Source organism: Anser anser (genome assembly GCF_964211835.1).
Source record: "Anser anser genome assembly, chromosome: 6".
Taxonomy (NCBI): Eukaryota; Metazoa; Chordata; class Aves; order Anseriformes; family Anatidae; genus Anser; species Anser anser.
The window spans coordinates 20,703,684-20,724,170 of record NC_139726.1 but is presented as its reverse complement, the minus strand read 5'-3'; the positions used below and the strand labels follow the sequence as shown (position 1 = coordinate 20,724,170).

The following is a 20,487-nucleotide window of genomic DNA, read 5'->3' as shown; positions in this document are numbered from 1 at the left end:
AACCAAAATCCTGCATTTTTTAAAATACTGACAACTCCCATTTATTACTAACAAGGCAAGAAATATGTCTGATTGTTCTAACTGTGCATTATATCTAGACAAATAATATTATTAGCTGTTAATGCTCCAGTTAATTCTTAAAAAATAATAATACCATAATTTCATTAAGTGGTAGCTTTAAAAGTAATAGGAAGATCCAACTGTGATTTGATGATGGGCATTTTGATGGTGCATATCAATGTGAATCTATTAATGGCATTGGCCTATTTATATAAGGTTCAAAATCCTGACCTAGTTTTAGATGAATTAGGGTCATTTGGGATCAAATGGATTCACTCAGTGTTACCATAGTTTGAGAAATGAAATCAAGTAATGAAGCAGTTTATTTCCTTTTCCAACCCCCATCCCAAATCCCTAAGTAACAAACAAAAAAGCAAACTCAGGAGAGACCTTTGCCTTTCTACTGCCATGGAAGTGCATTTTCACCTACTCCCCTATTTTATGTTAATCTGGCTGTTAGTGACATAGGGATTGGTTAATATCTTGGTCACTTCAGCACTGAGATAATCTGGTTACAGCTTCCTCTCTGTTCCAAGCAAATGCTTCTTCTGTCTAATAGCACAGCTTGCTTCCCGTACAAATGTGTGAGGGTGTAGCTGTGGCTCTGTTTACACCATATCATTTTGTGTGAAGAGGGAAGGAACAGTACAATAACCACTGTTCTGTGCTTTTTTCACCAGCTCAGGTTGTAGTTTAGTTTATGCTGGGGACTGCCATTTCTGACAGATGTTTAATATTTTGGATCATTGTCTGGACAAACGTGTAGGTGAGGTGTGTGCCACACTGATCTGAACATGGGCTAGGTACATCAAAAGTTTCAGTCACAATAAATATTCCTACTTTTGTGCAGAACTAGTGTATATTAAATGTTTCAATTTCTGGAGGTTACTGAAAGTCTATGTTGAAAGTTATAAAGACTAAAAGCCTAAGGTTCATCTCTAAACCTATTTTCAAGTGCCTACAGAAAGGACACTCAAAACCCACAATTTTTCAAATCCAAATAAATAAATAAAACAATTCCTCTATTAACAATGTACCTTAGAACCAGGTTCTCCAACACCTCTTTCTCCTGGCACTCCAGTTTCTCCTGGCAAGCCTTGTTCGCCCTTAAGTAGAAATTATTATTAAGAGCTTTGTCATGGAGAAATAGAAAAGCAAATTTTTGGTTGGTTATATTTAAGGAAAGATTAAATAAAGATATTACCTTTAGTATAATGTCTTAAACCCTTGGTCACAAAGACTGATAATCTCCAGGTCCCTAAGTATATTTTGAGCTGTCACCGAAAAGTTGTTGGTGGAAACGATTAATGCTGTAAATCTATAATTTTATGTCCCTGTGAATGTTTCACACCAAAATTTCAGCTGCAAAGCTAACTTCCATAAACAGTTTGCCCTTCTCTTTCTTTATACCGGTAGTAAAGCATGTCCTGTAATCACTTCAAATGTAAGAGGTGATCTCTGATGCTCCAAAATACTTTACCTGGTATGGACCTTTGACCCACTTACACTTCTAGTTACTTTAGACCATGCCTGAAGGCATTCAGAACTTCATCTGACACCTCTTTTCAGAAATCACTTTAAATCTGCATTCCAAACGCTTGAAGGTTGACTTCTTTTATTTACAGTTCTGGCTTGTGCTAATCAGTCAAGGCTAAATTATTTTGACAGTTTTCCTTCAGCAGTGGTAATCTTCATTACACCTTCGACCATTCTTAACTGCTTAACATTCTTAACCTTAACATTCTTAACTGCTAGATACAGTAAATTCACAAAGTCAGATGAGGCAACAGGCAGCAGAATTAACATGGAAGGCAGCTAATCTGTAAGGTATACATGTATTTTTCTGGAATAAGGAACTGCACTGAGAATAAAAGATGCTCTTGAAATGGAAAATAATTTCCTGCAATAAGTCGATTTTTAGATCGGTGTTCAGCACTTTAACAAGCATAAAGATAGAGACAGACCACTTTTAATCAAAAAACTTAACAGTAAAAACAGCACAGGAACTTGTACTTCAGAAAATTCTCTAACCTTTGGTCCAGGTAGTCCCTGTCCTGGTAGCCCTCTGGAGCCGGGTGGTCCTTTTGGGCCCTCCACTCCCTGAAAAGATTATATAATTAATTATTAAAAATAAAGTATATTCTATTACTAGACATTTAACTGTCGGGTGAGGGGAAAGTGAAAACCACACCTTCTCTCCTTGAATTCCGATTCCAGGTAATCCTATTGGCCCAGGTAAACCAGGAGGACCAAATTCACCCTGGCAAATGAAGTGCAGTTAAACAGCTGTATAAAAATACAGAAACAATCTGGCATATCTCTTGTGCTAGTGCATGTTGACTTAACCACTTCATAAGTCAATGAAGCTGGGGATCTGACCTTATATCTTTCATATATGCATTTATTCCCTGCTGGTTCCATTGTTGCAAACAAGTGCTAGTCTATTTTTCCAGTTCTAAACCTTGATTTTCGCACAGAATCAGATGATTTTTGTAAAATTTCCTATTCTAATATAAAGAGATGTTCAAATAGGTTCATAGAATTTCTTGGGCATAAATGTCTACAAGATACCTTATTGTGTAGGGTCTTTTGTGGGTGCCTTGCCTCATTACACCTTTTATAGTGAATGTCAACCCTGTACTATGTAGATTTATTGTCACTTTGCTAATCCCCTGGTGTATTTACTGCTCACCTTTTCACCTTTTATGCTGATGCCTGGAAGTCCACGAGGGCCTTTTGGTCCATCAAAACCACGGTCTCCCTACAAGAAAAAAATAATGCAGTGTTAACTATAGAAACACACAGCTGTTCTCTCTGAAGTAACTAGAGACACTGTTTGCTCTGTTATCATGAAAACCAAAATGAGAAGAACCAGAAAGCAGTGCCTGGTTCTGCTTTCCAGGATACCAAAGAGGTCTTCACAAATGGGCTTGCTCTGCAATTTGAAATTGCTGATGAAAATGCTGAACAAACTTCTTTTTATCTTTCTGCCCACTTTGATTGTTTTGGGTCCTGTCCTGCTTCCCCTCAAATCAATGACAAAACCATAACTGATTTATATGTCAGCAGGGCTAAGTTCCGAGACTAACTGAAGGCTGAATTCTGCTTATTTGTCTCATGGGTTAAAGTGTTGTAATGAGGATCTGTCTCTCAGTAAGAATTTTGCCAGAATAAAGACCAGGTCAAACTGTCTTGTTTGTAGAGGTGTATTTGTAAATGTCATTGGCCTAAATGTTTATTTACAATACAGTGGTCTTGGTGAAAATGCAGGTTATACTAACATGGAGAAGAATATTGTGCTTTCTTGTATTTCAATTAATAAAACAAGTAAAGACTGGTAGTTAGCTTATGCAAATTGTCACAGAATCACCCAAGCCAATGAAGTTATATGCCCCCGACAGGCTTTTTGTCTCCCTACTAACCAGTTCCATCACTTCACCTTTGACTGAAAACAGTCATGTGGATTTCTCTTAAAAGGAACATTCCTTACTCCTGATGGTTTAGAACACTTGCTTTCATTTTGCATTTTGCTGAATTGTGAACTTCTAGCAAAAAAGTTCTGCTGAAAGAAAGCAACTGTACAATTTGTCTTAGATTAACAAATCACCTGCTTTAAAGGCATTTAAAACTGTACAGCTGACATACTTGGCAGCCATAAACAGGATTAGAGATATGTGTAGACTCTGTTTATACAATTTCAATTGTATAATTGTTTATACAATTTTCAATTGTTCAACAGTTTCAGTTAGACTATGCATTATTCCATACTTGTGCATTGCTCCTCTGCACAACTTATTAGTTGTCATGTTTCTTCCCACATGTATTGGTATTTCAGCATCAATGCAGTGATTTCTAAATATACTTCCTTCAAATTCTTTTTTCTTTTCATGGATAAGATCTGCTAAATAAATACAAGCCATCAAAGTGAGACTAGATAATTTATATAATTCATCATAAAATATATACTGGGTGTTTGAAGAGATAACGTTGCTAGCAGCAGTCAAATTTAAATCCAGCTGACTGCAGTCAGCTAAGCAAAAATTGTAAAATTGGTTTTTAGAAAAGGGACAATTGGGGCCTGCATCTGTGAAATACTTTTTTATTGTTTTCTCAACCAAAATTGCCTTGGTGGGTGAATAAAAATGAGTGGACCTATTGCACAGATGTGTGGGAGAGAGGAACTCACTGGTTACCAGGTTTGAGGCTGTATCTGATAACATTGCTGAAACTATGCTGAAAGGGAAGAATTCACCACATATACTTAGGGTGGTCTGGGTGTCAAGAAGCCCTCTAGGAGGATTTTGTGCAATCTAGTGAATCTTACTAGTTCAGGATCATTTTTTATATAATAACTACTCATCCAGTGCAACTCCCAGGGAGACAGTTAAGAATTATGTTCCACTTGAAACAGTAATAATCAGGTAAAAGTCACATAGAAGGCCACAGAGAGTATCTGTCTCAGGACAGACACTGGAAATTAGGAGACTCTCAGGGAATCTCAGCATCTACACTGTTGTTTCACTAAAGCCATTTAGCTCCTGTGCAAGCTGTGCCACTTGTTGCTGTAACCAAAGGCCCAAGTGACAGCCCAAGCTGAGCTGGTTTTCAGCAGACAGCAACAGGAGCTAGTAGGAGGAGGTTTAGTGAGTCCATCCTTGTAAGCGCAGCTACTGCCTGTCATTACTTTCCGCTTTATCTGCAAAACAGGAACAGCAGTTTCCTTTTCCCACAAACTGAATCCAGCCTTTTGCTAAAATGCATAAGCCAGTAGCTGAGGTATTATAAAGCTTAGAAACCTGTCTTTCATGAGAGAAAAGATACCCACATATAAGGATTTAGCAATAAGCAACAATAAAAAGACAATTTTTTTTGTTTAAGGAGTCACTTTTATAATAGTTTATGTAAAGCCAGATGCTAGGGGCTGTTTTAAAATTACAGCTGGAATTCTTTCCAGGCTTAGATCCTGCAAATGAAGTGTCAGGGCAATTAAATATCAACTTTACAGGCCAAAAAGTCTACCTCTGCCTAGAGGTTGTGTTTGAACCAACTGAATTCTCTGACGCTATAGTAGATTAATTGATACCAAATTTTATTATTAAATTACAAGCAAATTTCTCAGATTCCCTTGTCTGCTATGGACTTGTTTTGGCATGCACTTGTTTAATGGCACTGCTCTGCCCTTAGAACCCTTTGGCTGCTGTACCTTTGCTCCTGGAAGCCCTTCTCCTGGTGAACCTCGTTCTCCTTGAATACCTTGTGGTCCTTGAGGCCCCTGTTAATGTAAGTTTAAAATGGTCCAGAATTATTCAAATCAAAACCAGCATGTTCAGTGTCATTGTAGGTTATAAGCATGTCTTTGGATGTTGATGTGTAGTTATAACCTGTTAAAAATAATACAGTAATATGATATTCACAGTGAGTCAGTGACAAGCATTCTGGCCTGCAGCAATAACAAGGCAGACAGTATTACTTTTCTGGTTGCTTACAAATCACAGATTATGTAGCTGAAATTGATTTTCCTTACACTTTTGACATCTTCACTCCCTAAACTTTAGTTTGGTTCACAGATAGTTACTAATCATTATTAATGTTTCAGTGTAATTACAAGAGAGGAAAAACCAGAGTAAAGACCATGCACAATGATACTGAAGAAAATCTAGCTATACAAAGTTTTGATGGCAATTGATGAAGAGAATAACAGCACATTTTTTCTTTTTGAAAGCAGATCTGATAGGAGCATGAGGGGCAAGTAAAACAACTAAAAACTTTCATTAAATGCAGGTCCTAAACCTCTCCATTTTGAGCCTGTTTCGCAATGTTTTCCTGCATCTGCTTTTTTTTTTTTCTTCTCTATTTCTTGAGATTGCACATACATCAGAGAATGGCAGTAGATTAGTCTCTGCTTAACCTAAATGTACTTTAAAATGGTTCTGTATATGGCTTTAGAACTAAGTTTATTTCCTAGGTAAAGCTAACTGCACTGCATTCAGCCATAAAAAGGAAAGTCTTTTGTGGCAAATAAATTAAAAAAAACCCACAAAACCACACACAAACTTTTAAAAATCAATTTCTCATGTCATATCAATACAGACATCATGGCTAACAAAGATGTACATCCCCTGTTCATCCACAAAGCAGCTCTTTCTCTATGCTGTTATTGAAGAGACCCATGAAGCATCACTGCACAAGTCTGACTGACTGTCACCACTGGTCTTATTAGTAGTACTCTGTTGCTGTGTGCTCTTTAACAAGAACTCGCTTCTCTTTAAGTGTATTTTCAAGCAGGCTTGAGATCGGTTAGTTGAGTGATGAAACCATCTTTGTTTTGGAAGCACCTCCTTTGAAATAATTGTTACAAATCTTCCCTTGTCAACGGGCAAAAGCTACTTCTGAAAAAAAATGAACAATATTCACTTTGTGGTTGTACCAGAGTTCTTTCATCCAGGTGACAAGAATCATAGAATCATCAAGGTTGGAAAAGAACTTCAAGATCATCTGGTCCAACCATCACCCTACTACCAATGTCACCCACTAAACCATGTCCCTAAACAATTGAGTCTTCTGCTGTATTGTAAGTAGCTCAGCAAAAGGTCATGTCTGACACTTTGAAAAAAGGGACTATAAAACTGGCATACTGATTTTCTGAATTATCACATAGATTAACTTTTTTTTATCAGAAGGAGGAAGGGAAAAGCCTTCAGGTCCAAACCTGCTATAAATTCTGGAAGTCAAAAATTTTTTAATTTCTTCCTCTGTTATCTTTAGTAAAGGCAATAATGGTCAGATTATGTTATCTGGTACCATTTCTACAACCTGAATGTCTTGATGTAGGCTGTTTCATGACAGTTTCTAATGTGTCAGTAGTTTAAATTAATCTCTCCCTCAAAGCTTGTACTAATGTTCTAATGATACTGAAAAGCATTCAACTTCAAAGTCATCATATTTGGATTTGAATCTATCGGGGACAAATTTATGTAAATATTTATTTGGTTTTGCACAAGGTGTCTTTTTTTCATAGCTAGTATGAGACTAAGATTCTTAGAAAAGTTAAGGAATTGGACACATTTTCAGTTTATTAAGGGAACTGAAAGTCAGACAATGTAGTGTGTATGATAGTGAGAACTAGTGGACAATAAAAAGAGCATCATTTAACATACACATATTTCTTTTAATAGGGAAACACTATCTTCTAGTAGGGTGAAGTCCCACTTCTCCCTCACCAAATAAAAAACAGACATACCAGAATTCCTGGCTCACCAACTCCAGGTGGGCCAGCAGGGCCTGGTCTTCCTGTCAAACCGATGTCACCCTTCAAACAAAGATGTATTTTGAAAATGATTGATTTAGATATTTGTATATCTAGCATATAACAACTCACCAGACAGTCTGTCTGAAATATGTGAAGTAGGAGAATACAGGAATGGCAGAGAAAACCTGACTGTCACCTCAAAACCTGAAACTAACGCAACATTCAAGAAGCAACAGACATTGAACTGGTGCATTTTCACAGCCATTAGGGGACAGCCTCATTTCTGCATTTAGGAGAACATAATGTTGAATCTAAAGGATTAATTATTCCCATCATATTCCTTGTACATTATGTAAGTTAAAGTACTTTTCCAAGAAGTCTGTATTTCTATCTTAGTGTTTCTTTTTTCCTTATGCTCACCCTAACCAAGAAGCCTGTTTTTCACAGAATAATTTTTGTTTAAGGCTACGTATGCATTTTTATTCAGCTATACGCTCCTTAGTATGGCTTACATAAACCATAAAAACTATTGTAAAAAAAATACTTTAAAGTACATACTTCAAATGTACTTTTTTTTTCTTTTTTTTTTTTTTTTTTTTTCCCCAAACAGTTCTGATCAACATACAAAATACATCTCCAGTACCACAAAAAAATAACCATCTGGGGGTTTGAAGTCTCATATACCTTAAAGTGTATTATCTCAGCTGTCTCAGTCTTTGTTCTTGTCCTACAATACACATAATACAGAAGAAGACAAGTGCTTGTACCTTTGGGCCTGGTAGTCCTATTCCAGTCTCTCCAGGTAAGCCTGGTGGCCCCGGGAGACCTCTTTCACCCTTTCAAAAGAATGGAAAAAGAAACAATTCTGCACATAAATCAGTGTCTAATGAAATTAGTTTAACTCAGTTTGTTGTAAAAGAACAGTTTTTGAAGTTTATTTTTTGTACATCCTGAATTTCAGACCATTGGAATTGTCTTACACATTACTTCATCTCTCTTTCAGTGCTTCAAAATTCCCTTTATTAAGAGCATAGATTTTCCTGTACAAAGTGATACCAGGCAAAAATGGAAGAATGCTTTGCTTCATGTGGGATATGAGTTTTTCCTACCCAACTGCTTATGACTCACCGTTAGCCAGTAGGCATTCTAAATATGGTGCAAAAGGAGATACCAAAAGAGATATCAAAAGAGATAATGTCCTTTCTAAAGTAGAGAGAAAGCAAGGTAGCATATAAAACTGGTATATTTTGCATTAACAGGTATTGCGATATTTGATTTCAAAATAAGTAATAGCATTCGTTTTCAAGTTTTTCTCGAAACACTCATTTTTAGTAGCTGGAGAACCCCTTAGCCTTGGCTGAAGTATTCAGCTTAAGGTTTGTCTGAGAAGCAAAGTGTAACTGTAATCTCTCTTAATGAAGTTAAAACAGTCCCCATAATTGTGTGTAATATTCAGGGATATATGAGTCTTCTGTTAAACTAGTATGATAAAGATACCAGGTTATTACAGAACCACAGAATGAAGTCATCGCTATTGGTATACCCAGAATTTACAAAGAGGAAAGTAAGAAGTACCCCCAGCAAATCTTAACAACTTAATAGATGTAAATCCTGTTTATGAAACAAATGGAAGAAAAGATATTTACAGAGGGGACTGGATCTTCCAGTGAAACGTGTGATTTCTGGGGCCCACCTTCAATTCAGAGGGCCTGCTGCAAGACTATGTCCTGAGTTGCACTCATCCTGATGACTTTCAGATATCTTCTGCTGAGCATCAGTAAACAATGAGATTACTAATTTTTAACTATAGAATTCTTGAGAATGTATAGTTCCAAGAGAAGGCTTTATATTTGAGATCCCTAACAGAATTCCTGATTGGCACTTAGGGAAAAATAGTTTTAAATTGAAAACTGAACAAATGCAATACTACACTGCTGCTAAGTAATATTCTGTGATGCAGCCATATTTTAACTGTTTATGACAGAGGAACAGTTCGATTTGGACCTGAATCCAACATAAAGAACAAATTAATACCTTTCTTAGGAACTTAGAATACAAAGAGTATATGATTTACTAGCAATATCACATTCAGATGCATCCCCTACAAAAAGGATATGGGCTATAAAATTAAAAGCATTATTGTTGTGAGGATGTGTTAAGATGCCTCTTAATGTTAAGAAAGAGAAGAAATAATGCAATTCTTGCCTTTGATCCTTGCAGGCCTTCAGGCCCTTGATCCCCAGCTTGTCCTGGTGGACCCTATTAAAACAGGTGTAGTTTTAATGAGATTTTTCAAGGTTTCAGAACAATGGCAATTTGGAAAACAATCTCTCATTTGCTATAGCCTATACGAAAATACAAGTTACAAACATTTCAGAACTGAAGCTATGCTGTCTGGTGCACGTGTAGGTTCAGTTACTCTGGTTCGTGGGAGAGATGATTTGGCTCTACCTCTACTTCAATACAATAAAAAGTAATCTATTGTGAAGATTTACTGAAGCATGTATTATGGGCTAACCTTCTTGGCTTTCAGCCAGAATATTGGGATGAAAAGAGAATAAAGTGTTCCCATGTACTTCTGTGAGATAATGGAATAGTTAGACACTGAATGGGAAATTAGTTATTTTATTTTTTATGGAACTGAATTTGCTGTGATATTTGAGACTAAATAAAGTATGAGGGTGATTTAGTTGTCTAGACTGCTCCTCCAAATTGTTAATGTTGCTGTTTAAGAAGATAGATTTTGGATGCCATGAGGTCAGTGGCTCAAGAATTCTGTGAAAGTTGTGGCCTGGTATCGTTTCAGAGCTTTGAATTTTACATTTTACATTTGAATTTTTACATTTTTTCTGTTCTTATCATTTCTTCTTTATTTATTTATTTACCTGGAGTCCTCTTGTTCCTCTGGGGCCAACTGGACCTTCAGGACCCTAAAAGGCAAGTAAAAAAAATGGACACTTTTCTGTATATTTAAATTTGGTCAAAATCATTTACGTAACTTTTTATTAAGGTATCTGATTTAGATAACTTAATACTAAAAAAAAAAAAAAAAAGTCAAGAGAAGCTCAGCACCAGCTCCTTTTAAGTGGACTGTGGGACTGTGGTAATCAGAATACAGAGTAAGAATGAACAGAGTTAATTGTCAAGGATTCATAGTCCAGGATTAAATTCTTTTTCATTGAAAATATTCACAGTGATTATACACCAAATATTAAAGATTGGTGTTGTAGTTAAAACACCTTTGTTTCATTTTCATCTCTCATTCCCCCTGACTACTACTTCAAGACTTCTCCTGTCTCTGTTAAAGTCAAGTAGAGTTTTACCATTGTTACAAGCAGGTTTAGGCTTGAGCCTTAAGAAGTACCACATTAAAATACAGATGGAACTGAGAAAATTACTGAAAGTGGTATCCTTGCTCACTTTAACTTTTTCAAACTGTCCATTCTAATTTCCCTCAGCTTTAAAAATTGATATTTGCCTTAAATCTGTCATCATGGTTGTTATTCCAGGAGTTGTATTTTCTTCTGTATTTTACTTGTGTTTCCTGAAAGCCTAACAATTTGTGGCTACTTACTCTGTCTCCTTTTATCCCTGGGATTCCACATTCACCTCTTTCACCCTTAAAAGGAAAAGGAATAAATATTTATTCCCTTATAGAATACACAGTATATAGAGCACATCATCCTTATTCATTGGGTGCCTTAATTAAAACTCATGACCTAAATGTTATTATTTTCATGACATATTACAGCAATCATGATGTAAGTTCATTGGGGAAGGGAAACATATTCCACTAGAGCTTGTGCAGCACCTGGTAAAGCGATGTCATTGTTCATCACAAGTATTCACTCGAAATATGGCAATAGACTTAATACATAATAATCAAATTTTGATACAAGCAGTTTTGACTAAAAGTGGTACCTTCTCTCCTTTATACCCAGATTTCCCCTAGGAAAAAGAAAAAAGCAAAGCAGTTTGTAAGGATATATAACCCAAATGAACAGCATTTCAGGTTCTAATGAACAGTTACAGGATCTCTCATAAACATTGCAATATGACTGTAAATACTACTTCTACCGGTCATGATAGATGTTTTTATATGTGTGTACAAATCTTAGAAAGCACCATTTGTCTGGGATTTTGATTATGTAATAGCAGATCAACTAGAATTAATATTTCCATCATAGCGAGAAGCGTTCTAAAATAAGAAAGCAAGAAAAAAGTCACTAAATAATAAGAATGTATTGAATAAATATGAATAAACAAAGCAGAGCGATTAGTACATGAATGAATTCAGTCAGGCACTAAGGGTCTAGTACTGTACTTACTCCTATATGTATTTTTTTCAACTTTTTCGTTACTATTACACTTTGGAACCCGTATTTGCCAAATAGAAAACTGAAACTGACCCATGAAGATGCAGGCAGAGTGTCAACTTCTGTAATGTTCGTAGATTATTATATCAAAGCTTTCCTCTCTTTTTAGGATGAACTATGTATTATTAGAGAGTATTTCTAGATCACTCTTACAGGTAGGAGTTATTCCCTCTCTTTAAGCAATGATAGTGTTTTCAGCTTTTTTAGCGTTAATGAGTCATTAGCTGGTAAACCAGAATTGAAACAAAAATGTTTTGCCTTTTTTTAATGTGCCATTTTTTATCTTGAAGTAAATCAACCCAGCTCATTGGAGAAATAGGGGAAAAGTATTTTTTTTTTTTTTACCTCTATTCCATCTCGTCCTGGGATTCCATTAAGACCCGACTCTCCCTGTGAGTAATCCAACATCAAGATCAGTGAAATCAGGAAAAGATAATATTTTCTGGATGAGCTGAATAGGTATCTCAGTGTAGTACAGGAAGCATACCAACTCCTTTTTACTCTCTGATGATTTTATGTTAGATGTAAGACACTTTTTGTAAGGAATCTTTTTCTTTACTATAGTGAATAGGGGTAGATTAAGTTTAAATAAATTATTAGATGGAAAATACATGGGCACTATTGGCTTAGTATTTCCATATTAACAAAGTTACCAAATCTTTTCCCCAAATCTGAAAACTGCATCACCTTTGCTCCTTTCAGGCCGGGAGCTCCATCATCCCCAGTGCGACCCTTTTTACCCTGAAAGTAACAAAATAAAATTCTTATGTTAGTCACATAATTTTATTTCACAATATAAAGACTATATATTTCTGTTGCTTCCTATAGATTTACTTTTAAAACATCTCTGTATTTACCATAGCCTTGAAATTAAATTTCTGGGAGCAGCAAGACTGGCTCAATAGACAACAGTTTTTCTCAAAAAAAAAATTGGGTTCAGGTACTTTCCTAAAAACTACCAACAATGAAATAAATCTTGTTTTGTACTGTGTATCAATTATTCAACAAAAAGAAAATGAGAAATGACAGCTACTTACAGCAGGGCCAGGAAGACCTCTCTCCCCCTTTTCACAGTTACATATGGCAGCCTGTGGACACTTTGAATGAAAATAGTAAATCCAAATCAGTACGTTTTAATAAAGAGAGAAAAAACACTTGAACATTACTTATAAATTCCTGAATAGCTACTGTGAATGCACCAGAAATGATCAGAAACCTGTTATATTTACATGTTTTACAGAAAGTTTTTAGCCATCAGTTTACCAGTCACGAAGAATGTGGCCTCTGTGCTCCAGCCAAAAATCCATATTATTCCTACTCCTGAAATTTCAGTCATCTTGATAATGGCTTTACCTCCAAACTCCTCACAAGGTCAGTTTATTAGTATGATGAGTGTCTGTGATTATTGGTCTGTTTTGATTAGTAGTCTGTGTAGAGATAGCCAAGACAATGCAGTAAGAAAACATCTATTACTCTTTTTACCTTTATTCCACTGCATGTAGAATAAATGATAGTCTATCTCCAGATTGATTTATAAATGAAAGATGTAATGGATGGATATTTTTTTCTAGTTAATGCTGTTCATTGTAATAGTTTTTATTTTTTTTATTTTATTTTTTCTTTTTCTTTCATCTCTGCGGTCATGTGCTCCAGTCAAATATTGTGGTACATAGTTACATGATTTTTATCTGTGATTTTTTTTTAATCTGTTATATAATACAGAATGTGTACAGCTTCTGGGGTATTTTTTGGCAGAAGAATAGAGAATGTTGTTTTTATTTTTGGTTTTATAATTTCTTAAACATCCACTCAGTTTGGAGGCATCTGGTAGTGAAGGGCTTAAACACCATTCTTGTCTAAATATCCCAGTGCTTAGTAATGTGTCTTCCAAGGGTAACACTGAATGGCATGCTACTTATTTATTTTGAAGGAGAAAAATCAACACAACAGTGAAAATTAAAATGCTTCAAGGTGACAAACACTTAAAATATATAAAAGTTTCCTTGGGCTGCTCATCAGAATGGTCTTTCCCTGAGATGACTATAACTTAAGTAGGACTAAAATGTTTAAAAGAAAAGTTAATTTTATTTTACCACAAAATGGAAGCCAGACCTACCAGTGCCTACAGACAGGGTGACACAGTGTGGAGAAACTGGAAAAGTGCAGTGGTGGAACTTTATTCCAATTTCTTCCTTTTCTTTAACTCTTTATCATAGGAAGGTCATTAAGGGCTAGAGCTGCACCACATTCAACTCAATGTCATGTTTTCTTATCCACTGAGTTTGTTGGATGGCTTTCTGAGATATATCAGCAAATTCTCACTAACCTTAATACTCACACATTGTTCTTTCTCAACTTTGAGAATAAGGAGAAAAAGTAAATGAATTAAGGATAGCAAATTAAAGCTCTGTTGTGCAAATACAAAAGCATGTAGTTTTACTTGAGGACAATTCCATTGGAGTCCATATATTACTAACCCACCATACTAACAGCTTTCTTGAATTTTATGTTTAATATAATAGTAAATGTCTATGGGAACATACTAAGCAGGAGTGCTGTATGGGAAAAAATACTTACCGCTTCCTCAGACAGATCTTTCTATGAGGACAGATATTGGAAACAACATTAGAAACTTAATGTCATAATCCAGCTCTACAGGAAGAACAATGATAGATATAAAAAATAATTCTTTCAGCAGTTAATTAAATTAAGCAAATAACATATTAAGTAACATTAATTAAGTTTTAATTAATGAGAAAAAATTAATTTTAATAATTTCATTTCCTATTATAGGTTGTTGACTGCACAAATCACCCACTCTTTGTCCAGCCATAGCTTGCTACAATTACAGTGGTAAACAGACCTGAAACAACAGTTAGCTAGGTATATGGGAACAACACACTCAGGGACTGTGCTGTTTCCAAAGTGCTGAATAGCAGCAGCCCCCTAGTATGAGTGAATGGTACATATTCTACACTTGAGAAAACATCAGATGCTCTTCTGATTGTGCCTAACTGTGTGTGTACAAAACGTGAACAGTAATAGCTTAGAAAAGATTTGACTTTCAGCATATTTCTCTTTGACAGTCATCATCAAATTAGGTCTGTTGTTTTTTATAAAATCTGTACAGCTGAAACACCCACACGTAATGCATTCCTCCAGCCTTTCACAACTGATGTGGTCCCTTGAGAGTACATAAACGTGGTGAGGAATGGCAATGTAATACAAATATCTAAAATCCACATATATGCACATAAAATTATGCCAAAACAATTATTTAAAACAGACGTCATTAAAACAGATTTGATAAAGTGTGCTTAGTCACTTGAGGGGTGGTTGCTGTGTTACAGAATAGTAATGGTAATAGCAGAGAAGATAGGAAGGGTGATATGCAGGGAATCCAGTGCAGAATGGCAGGCTGTCAAAGTGAAAGACAGGCAGGAAGGCCAGATTGTATGCAAGCTCTAGGCCTGTATGAGATCACTCAGCTGTTGGTTTCACTACTAAAGTCTCCTGGTTGTTACTCATATTTTCTTTATGTATGGTCAAATCAGGACTTATCCACAGCTTCTGTCACCAGATTTATAGTAGCCTAGGCTAGAGCATGGCACTGTTCTCCACACTTGGCAAGGAATGTTTTTTATAAATCAAGCTTACACACAAAAAAGAGGCACCCAAGCAAAACTTCAAGCTCAATTTACACATTTCCTCTTAAATATGGGGTACGTTTTCCATGAAAATTCACGTCTATGATCAAGTTCAGATTTGATCTGAATTGACATAAGGTCTACAATTTATTTTCACTTCTGCAAGAGTTGCATCTTTTTTGATACAACGTCACATTCCTGCTTGTCACAGAAGAAAGCATTAGGATGTCAAAATTCATTGTTTTAAGAAAGGAGCTTTAGAATACCTTTCTTAAGAGGAGAAAAAAACCTGATAAAAATAACTTCACAACAGGTCTCCTTGAGTCTAATTCAGTTCCAGGTTCAGTATTTTGGCTGGCAACCTGAACAAAGAGGAGAGAAAGGAAAACTACACTTTGACACAATGGTTTTATTAATAAGTGTATATTAGCGGGCTACTTCAGTATGTAAAAATAGTTTATAATGCTTTAATAGCATAAGCATTTCAAGATATTGGGAGTAAGAGTTTTTTTCATGTTCCTCTAGCCATTTGTAAATATTTCTCTGTACATACCATTTCTTTGAGAACCTTCTCCACAGTTCCTTTGTCCTGAAGGTTGAAAACGAACCTGGATGCTGGGATACTGGCCAGGAGCCGGAGCTTGGCAGCATTGCTAACCTCGTCAGCCACTCTGGTCATTCCCATTGTGAACAATACAATTCCTTGGTGTTTAGCATCAGCTGTAGCTGCAAAAATATCTGGGTTTCTTGGATGGTCGACTCCATCGGTGAAGAGCACGGCTAGTTTCACGCTACCTGGAGTCCCTTCAGTCATGTAGAGTTGTGTGAGGTTAGTAATAGCATAAGTTGTGTAGGTACCATGACCTATGTAGGTGATTGGAGCAATGTGGGATTTGAACACTTCAGGACCTTTCCAATTACGGAAAGTTTGTTCTATGAAAACAGTGCTGCTGTACTGGAGTAAGGCCATCCTCCAGCTAAGGGTCCGTCCAGAACTAAGCTGCAGACCTTTCATTCTGTCTACTGTTTCCAGTACAAATTTTTTCTGCTGTTCGTGATTATAATCCTTAGCACTCTCGGAGCTGTCCAGTAAAAAAGCAATTTCCAGAATGCAGTCTTCATCTAGAATAAAAAGGTAGGAAGGTGAATGGAGTGTTTTCATACTAAATCTCCTTATATCCTTACCTTTGTGTGTATTTTAGGCTTCAAAAGCAGGAGTTCAGCTGTGGAAGTTTAAGAAAACATCTGTGATTCCAAGAGTGAGACCCTTGTGAAGGTAGAGCATATAGAGGCTGAGGAATTTGCTCCAGAGCAGATGCCCTGGGAATAAGAATCTAAAGGTGAGGTAATGTCATGGAATGTGGAATGTTGCAGTGGTGTTTATACATTCGATCTGTCCTCATGCTGGGTAGCAGGATTGGGGCTGGAAAGATGGGAGGGATCTTACTCACGAAAATGAGTATTATTGAATGAGACATTGGAACGTGATTTACAGAGGTAGGTTTCCATCCCTGACACTCACATATAGTGACATAAAAAATTCCAAGAGCAGGATCTGCACTGGTGTACACTGGAGAGTAATAATTTTCTGAACTACTGATGTATTACTCTGATAGAAATGCAGTTACAAAAGAAATAATTACAATAACATGCTACCAACCATATTAAAAAACAAAACAAAGCAAAAACAAGTAATCTCCTCTTATAAAATACACAAAAGGGGAGGGAGAGGAAAAGAGCAAAAAGATTGAAGTACAAAAATCAAGTGAAAACCTAGAATGAGGTGAGTCTGGCTGATTATAAGTAGTATGTTAGAGGGTGAGTTAGCCACATAGTCCTGAGTAAATGAATCAAGGAAAAGAACAACACCTATTTTAAAATGATAATACTCACCTTGATCACTTGGGCTGGGATATTTTTCTACAGTATTTGATAGAATGTGTTTAGGTTTGGGTCTTCTCAGTCCATAACTTTTTTCTTCTCTGAGATTTTCTGCTAAAAATTGATGTTGTTCAAGTATCCACAAAAGCCACCAGAGTCTGAAGAACATAATTTGTTTGGTTTCTGTTTCCTAAACAACATAAATAATAATACAGTAGTAGCTCAGCAGTACACAGACAATAAAAGTTCAGTTTTGCTTCGACAAGTTGCTTAATAGGCTGTTTTTTCAAATATTCCCTAAAAATGAGCTGGGTTTTATTTTCTTTAGGTAAGAGCTTCTCCAAAATATGTAATAAATAATAAGCAGAGACATATTGAAGTGATTTTCAGGCATAGTGCATATACTTAGAGCACTTGAGAGGCAGACATTTCATATACATATTCCAGTTTTCTCTCTTGCTGCCTGGTAGCGTTTGTAAAACTAGCACTTCTCAGAAACTGTAACCTTGGCTGTGCCCATGTGGATGCAGAGTGAACCCCAAGTGAACTTCACAGGGATGTTTTTTGAACTTGCTTTGCCCAGGGTTGGCACAGAAAGGAGAAGGAATAACAGAGGCAAACTCAAGTTTTTCCATTCTCTCTACTCAGGAACCCTCTACCACTGAGGGTCTCAGCCATCCTACAGAGGAACAGTCATGGCCTGAGGTTGCTGTCCAGACATGAATGTACCTACTGTGCAACCCTGGGGCCCCAGAGTGCTGAGCCCAGGATTAAGAGCTACCTATAGACAGGACTTCTTCCTTCTGCAGCGACTGAGCTGTTTGTCCTGGGCTCACAGGCACACCCAGAGCTCACAGACCGGTAAGTCAGTACTGCCTCACTGACCTCTCCCTGCAAGCTCTTCCAGGTCAGCACAGTACATAGCAAAAGGGCAGCTCAGTGTCAAGAATAAACCCGCCAGGACCTGAGCGTCTAAGAAAAGTCCGTAGCACAGCTGGGTCTGCAGGGCTTTTCATTTCCTGCTGGTTAGGGCAGGATTTGTGGTGCCCACGAACACAGAGAGGACAGAGGGGTCCTTACCTTGATGCTCCTAACCAAGAGGCTCTGCGGAGATGCAGGATGCCGCCCTCGGCTTGCTGGCAGTGGTGCTGTCCTGCCTGTGCTGGGCGCTCTGTGAGGAAAGGAGGGAGAAGTAGGTTTGCAAGCTCCTGTGAGAACTGATGTCATACGTAAGGAGGGGCCAGTAAAGGCAAGGAGAAAGGGGAGTCACAGTAATTCTTACTCCCCCTTCTAGGCACCCACCCACACCTCTCCAGGCTATGCATATGTATCCCTGGTTTACACCCCATGCCCCTCCTCCTCCACCCTCCCCCCCACCATTTCCTCATACAAGTTTTCATGCATACCTGCACATGTATGGACGAGGACTGTTTGCACCCCAACACACTTCCCTACCCACCAGCCTACTCACATTCACTCTTTTCTCCCACCACCACCGCACACCTTTCCCTCCCATACTTCTGTGCATCTGTCATGCTTTGGCAAAGCAGCTTTTGATACCAGGTGTTGTGTTTTCAACATCATCACAGTGGTCCATGCCACTTTCAGACCTACGTGAATCTCCTTATAAAGAGGGATTCCTGTCACTTCTGTAATAGAAAGATTTGCAATGTCCCATGGACTGGGCCAAGTGAAATGTCAGTTACTGGTGAGAATACCCAGCATGACAAAGTCAAAAAAGACAGACCAATTAGAAAGCTGTACAGTTTCTCCAGGCTTGTCTGCCACACCTTCCAAAAACTCTAATAGAGACCAAGGACTCTGACACACAGTATGGTCCTTTGTAAAACTAAGCTAGGTGGCTGTGGATCCTGAAGGCACTCTCTTCTACCAGTGATTGCAGCTTGTCACCTAATTCTTCAAATATCCTCAGAAAGCTTTTATGTTATAAATAAATCTACTAAACAAGTAGCTCTTCTCCACAGAAATACATTTTTTTTGTGTCTTTTGGACCCATAATTTTCCACCTGTATACACACAAAGAGGACCCAGTGCTAACCAGAGTCTTCCTTTCCTTTTTAAGAGTTCATCGGCTCAGCCCACATTGTGACAGTCACAAGCAAAGAGGCTAAGGGGATTTCCCTTGCTTCTGCTGACACATTTAGATTTTGGTTTAGGCAAGAAATTAAAAAACATTTTTATGCCCTGTAGGGAATACAAATAATATGGTGTTTCACTGAAATATAATAAATCTCACATAGCCCTTAAACCTTACTGAGAAAAAATCTAATTCTAGCAAGAAAAAGCATGTTAACTATGGTTGGGATTGTGTGCCTCCCATAAGCAAAACATTGTCATTCTTTCATTTTCACTGCTAATTCCTACCTTAAAACATAGCTGGCAAATAATTTCTTAATTAAATAACTATTCTGCTTGTATGTTTTGTAGCAAGTTCTTGGCTTCAGGATATTTCCTTTTATTTACGAATGATGTTCACCCTGAGGACAACTTTTTTTTTTTTGGCCAGGTGCAACTTTAAAAGCTTACTGGGGCCTCCACATTTTATAGCTAGTTGTGTAGGATACATGGCATTATCCTGTCCAGAATTCCAGGTATGTAATTTACCATATAGTACACTTCTCGACTTGCAGTCTTTTGAAGTTGTATGTTCTCAATACCTGCACTATACTTGTGGTGACGTTCCGTCAAAACCTAAATAATGCCAATGTAAAGTATGGGTGCATTGATGATAACCCGAGATAACTCTTAAAACCAAAAATGAACAGTAAGCTTTTTTGCCTCATATACTACAAATTCTAACAAGTTTAACGTTTACCAATTTGACATTTTCATGGCATGACACCAAAAATATTTTTTAAATAAAATAAATGTCTTAAAAGCTATGATTAGGACTTTCATGCTGTCATTTAAATGTTATAGATTTATTGCTAGAATTTTATGAGCATCCAGTTCAATATTTTTGGAAAGATGAAAGTTTCGTATTTTATCTTGAAGAACTTAGACATTGGATGCTTCAGCATGCAATTAAGTATATTTCTATTCCCTGACATGATTTGACCTCTCTTTTTTTGAGATGGCATTACAGATTTGCATACTTAGTTGACTGAATTGGGCTAAGCTACCTCAGCTCACAAAAACTTCCAGCAAAATGGCAGTAGTTGGCACTAAGATTGTTAATCTTTGCAGGACTCGAAAGAAATGAATATAAAGGCTACTTTACAGTTGCATCAACTGAAGCTGAAGTCACAGATAT

At 37.0% G+C, this 20,487-nt stretch overlaps 1 protein-coding gene and 1 long non-coding RNA gene across 2 annotated transcripts in view; one reads left to right on the top strand and one right to left on the bottom strand.

The window, feature by feature from the left end:
- Positions 1-20,487, bottom strand: part of LOC310901857 (uncharacterized protein) — a 39,739-nt gene that overhangs the window by 16,142 nt on the left and 3,110 nt on the right. Inside the window, exons 2-20 of the mRNA XM_083842373.1 lie at positions 18,294-18,384; positions 17,226-17,403; positions 15,886-16,454; positions 15,599-15,694; positions 14,263-14,283; positions 12,723-12,782; positions 12,373-12,426; positions 12,031-12,075; positions 11,231-11,257; positions 10,884-10,928; positions 10,195-10,239; positions 9,515-9,568; positions 8,077-8,145; positions 7,301-7,369; positions 5,264-5,332; positions 2,753-2,821; positions 2,252-2,320; positions 2,092-2,160; positions 1,098-1,166 (exon numbers count right to left, since the gene is read on the bottom strand). Of these exons, the coding sequence (XP_083698499.1) occupies positions 1,098-1,166; positions 2,092-2,160; positions 2,252-2,320; positions 2,753-2,821; positions 5,264-5,332; positions 7,301-7,369; positions 8,077-8,145; positions 9,515-9,568; positions 10,195-10,239; positions 10,884-10,928; positions 11,231-11,257; positions 12,031-12,075; positions 12,373-12,426; positions 12,723-12,782; positions 14,263-14,283; positions 15,599-15,694; positions 15,886-16,454; positions 17,226-17,403; positions 18,294-18,384 (1,768 nt within the window). The remainder of the gene's footprint in view (positions 1-1,097; positions 1,167-2,091; positions 2,161-2,251; positions 2,321-2,752; positions 2,822-5,263; positions 5,333-7,300; positions 7,370-8,076; positions 8,146-9,514; positions 9,569-10,194; positions 10,240-10,883; positions 10,929-11,230; positions 11,258-12,030; positions 12,076-12,372; positions 12,427-12,722; positions 12,783-14,262; positions 14,284-15,598; positions 15,695-15,885; positions 16,455-17,225; positions 17,404-18,293; positions 18,385-20,487) is intronic.
- LOC310901882 lies at positions 12,793-19,901 on the top strand. Its single transcript, XR_014586265.1, has 4 exons — positions 12,793-13,056; positions 16,535-16,672; positions 17,862-18,074; positions 19,741-19,901. It is a non-coding gene; the product is annotated as an uncharacterized lncRNA (long non-coding RNA).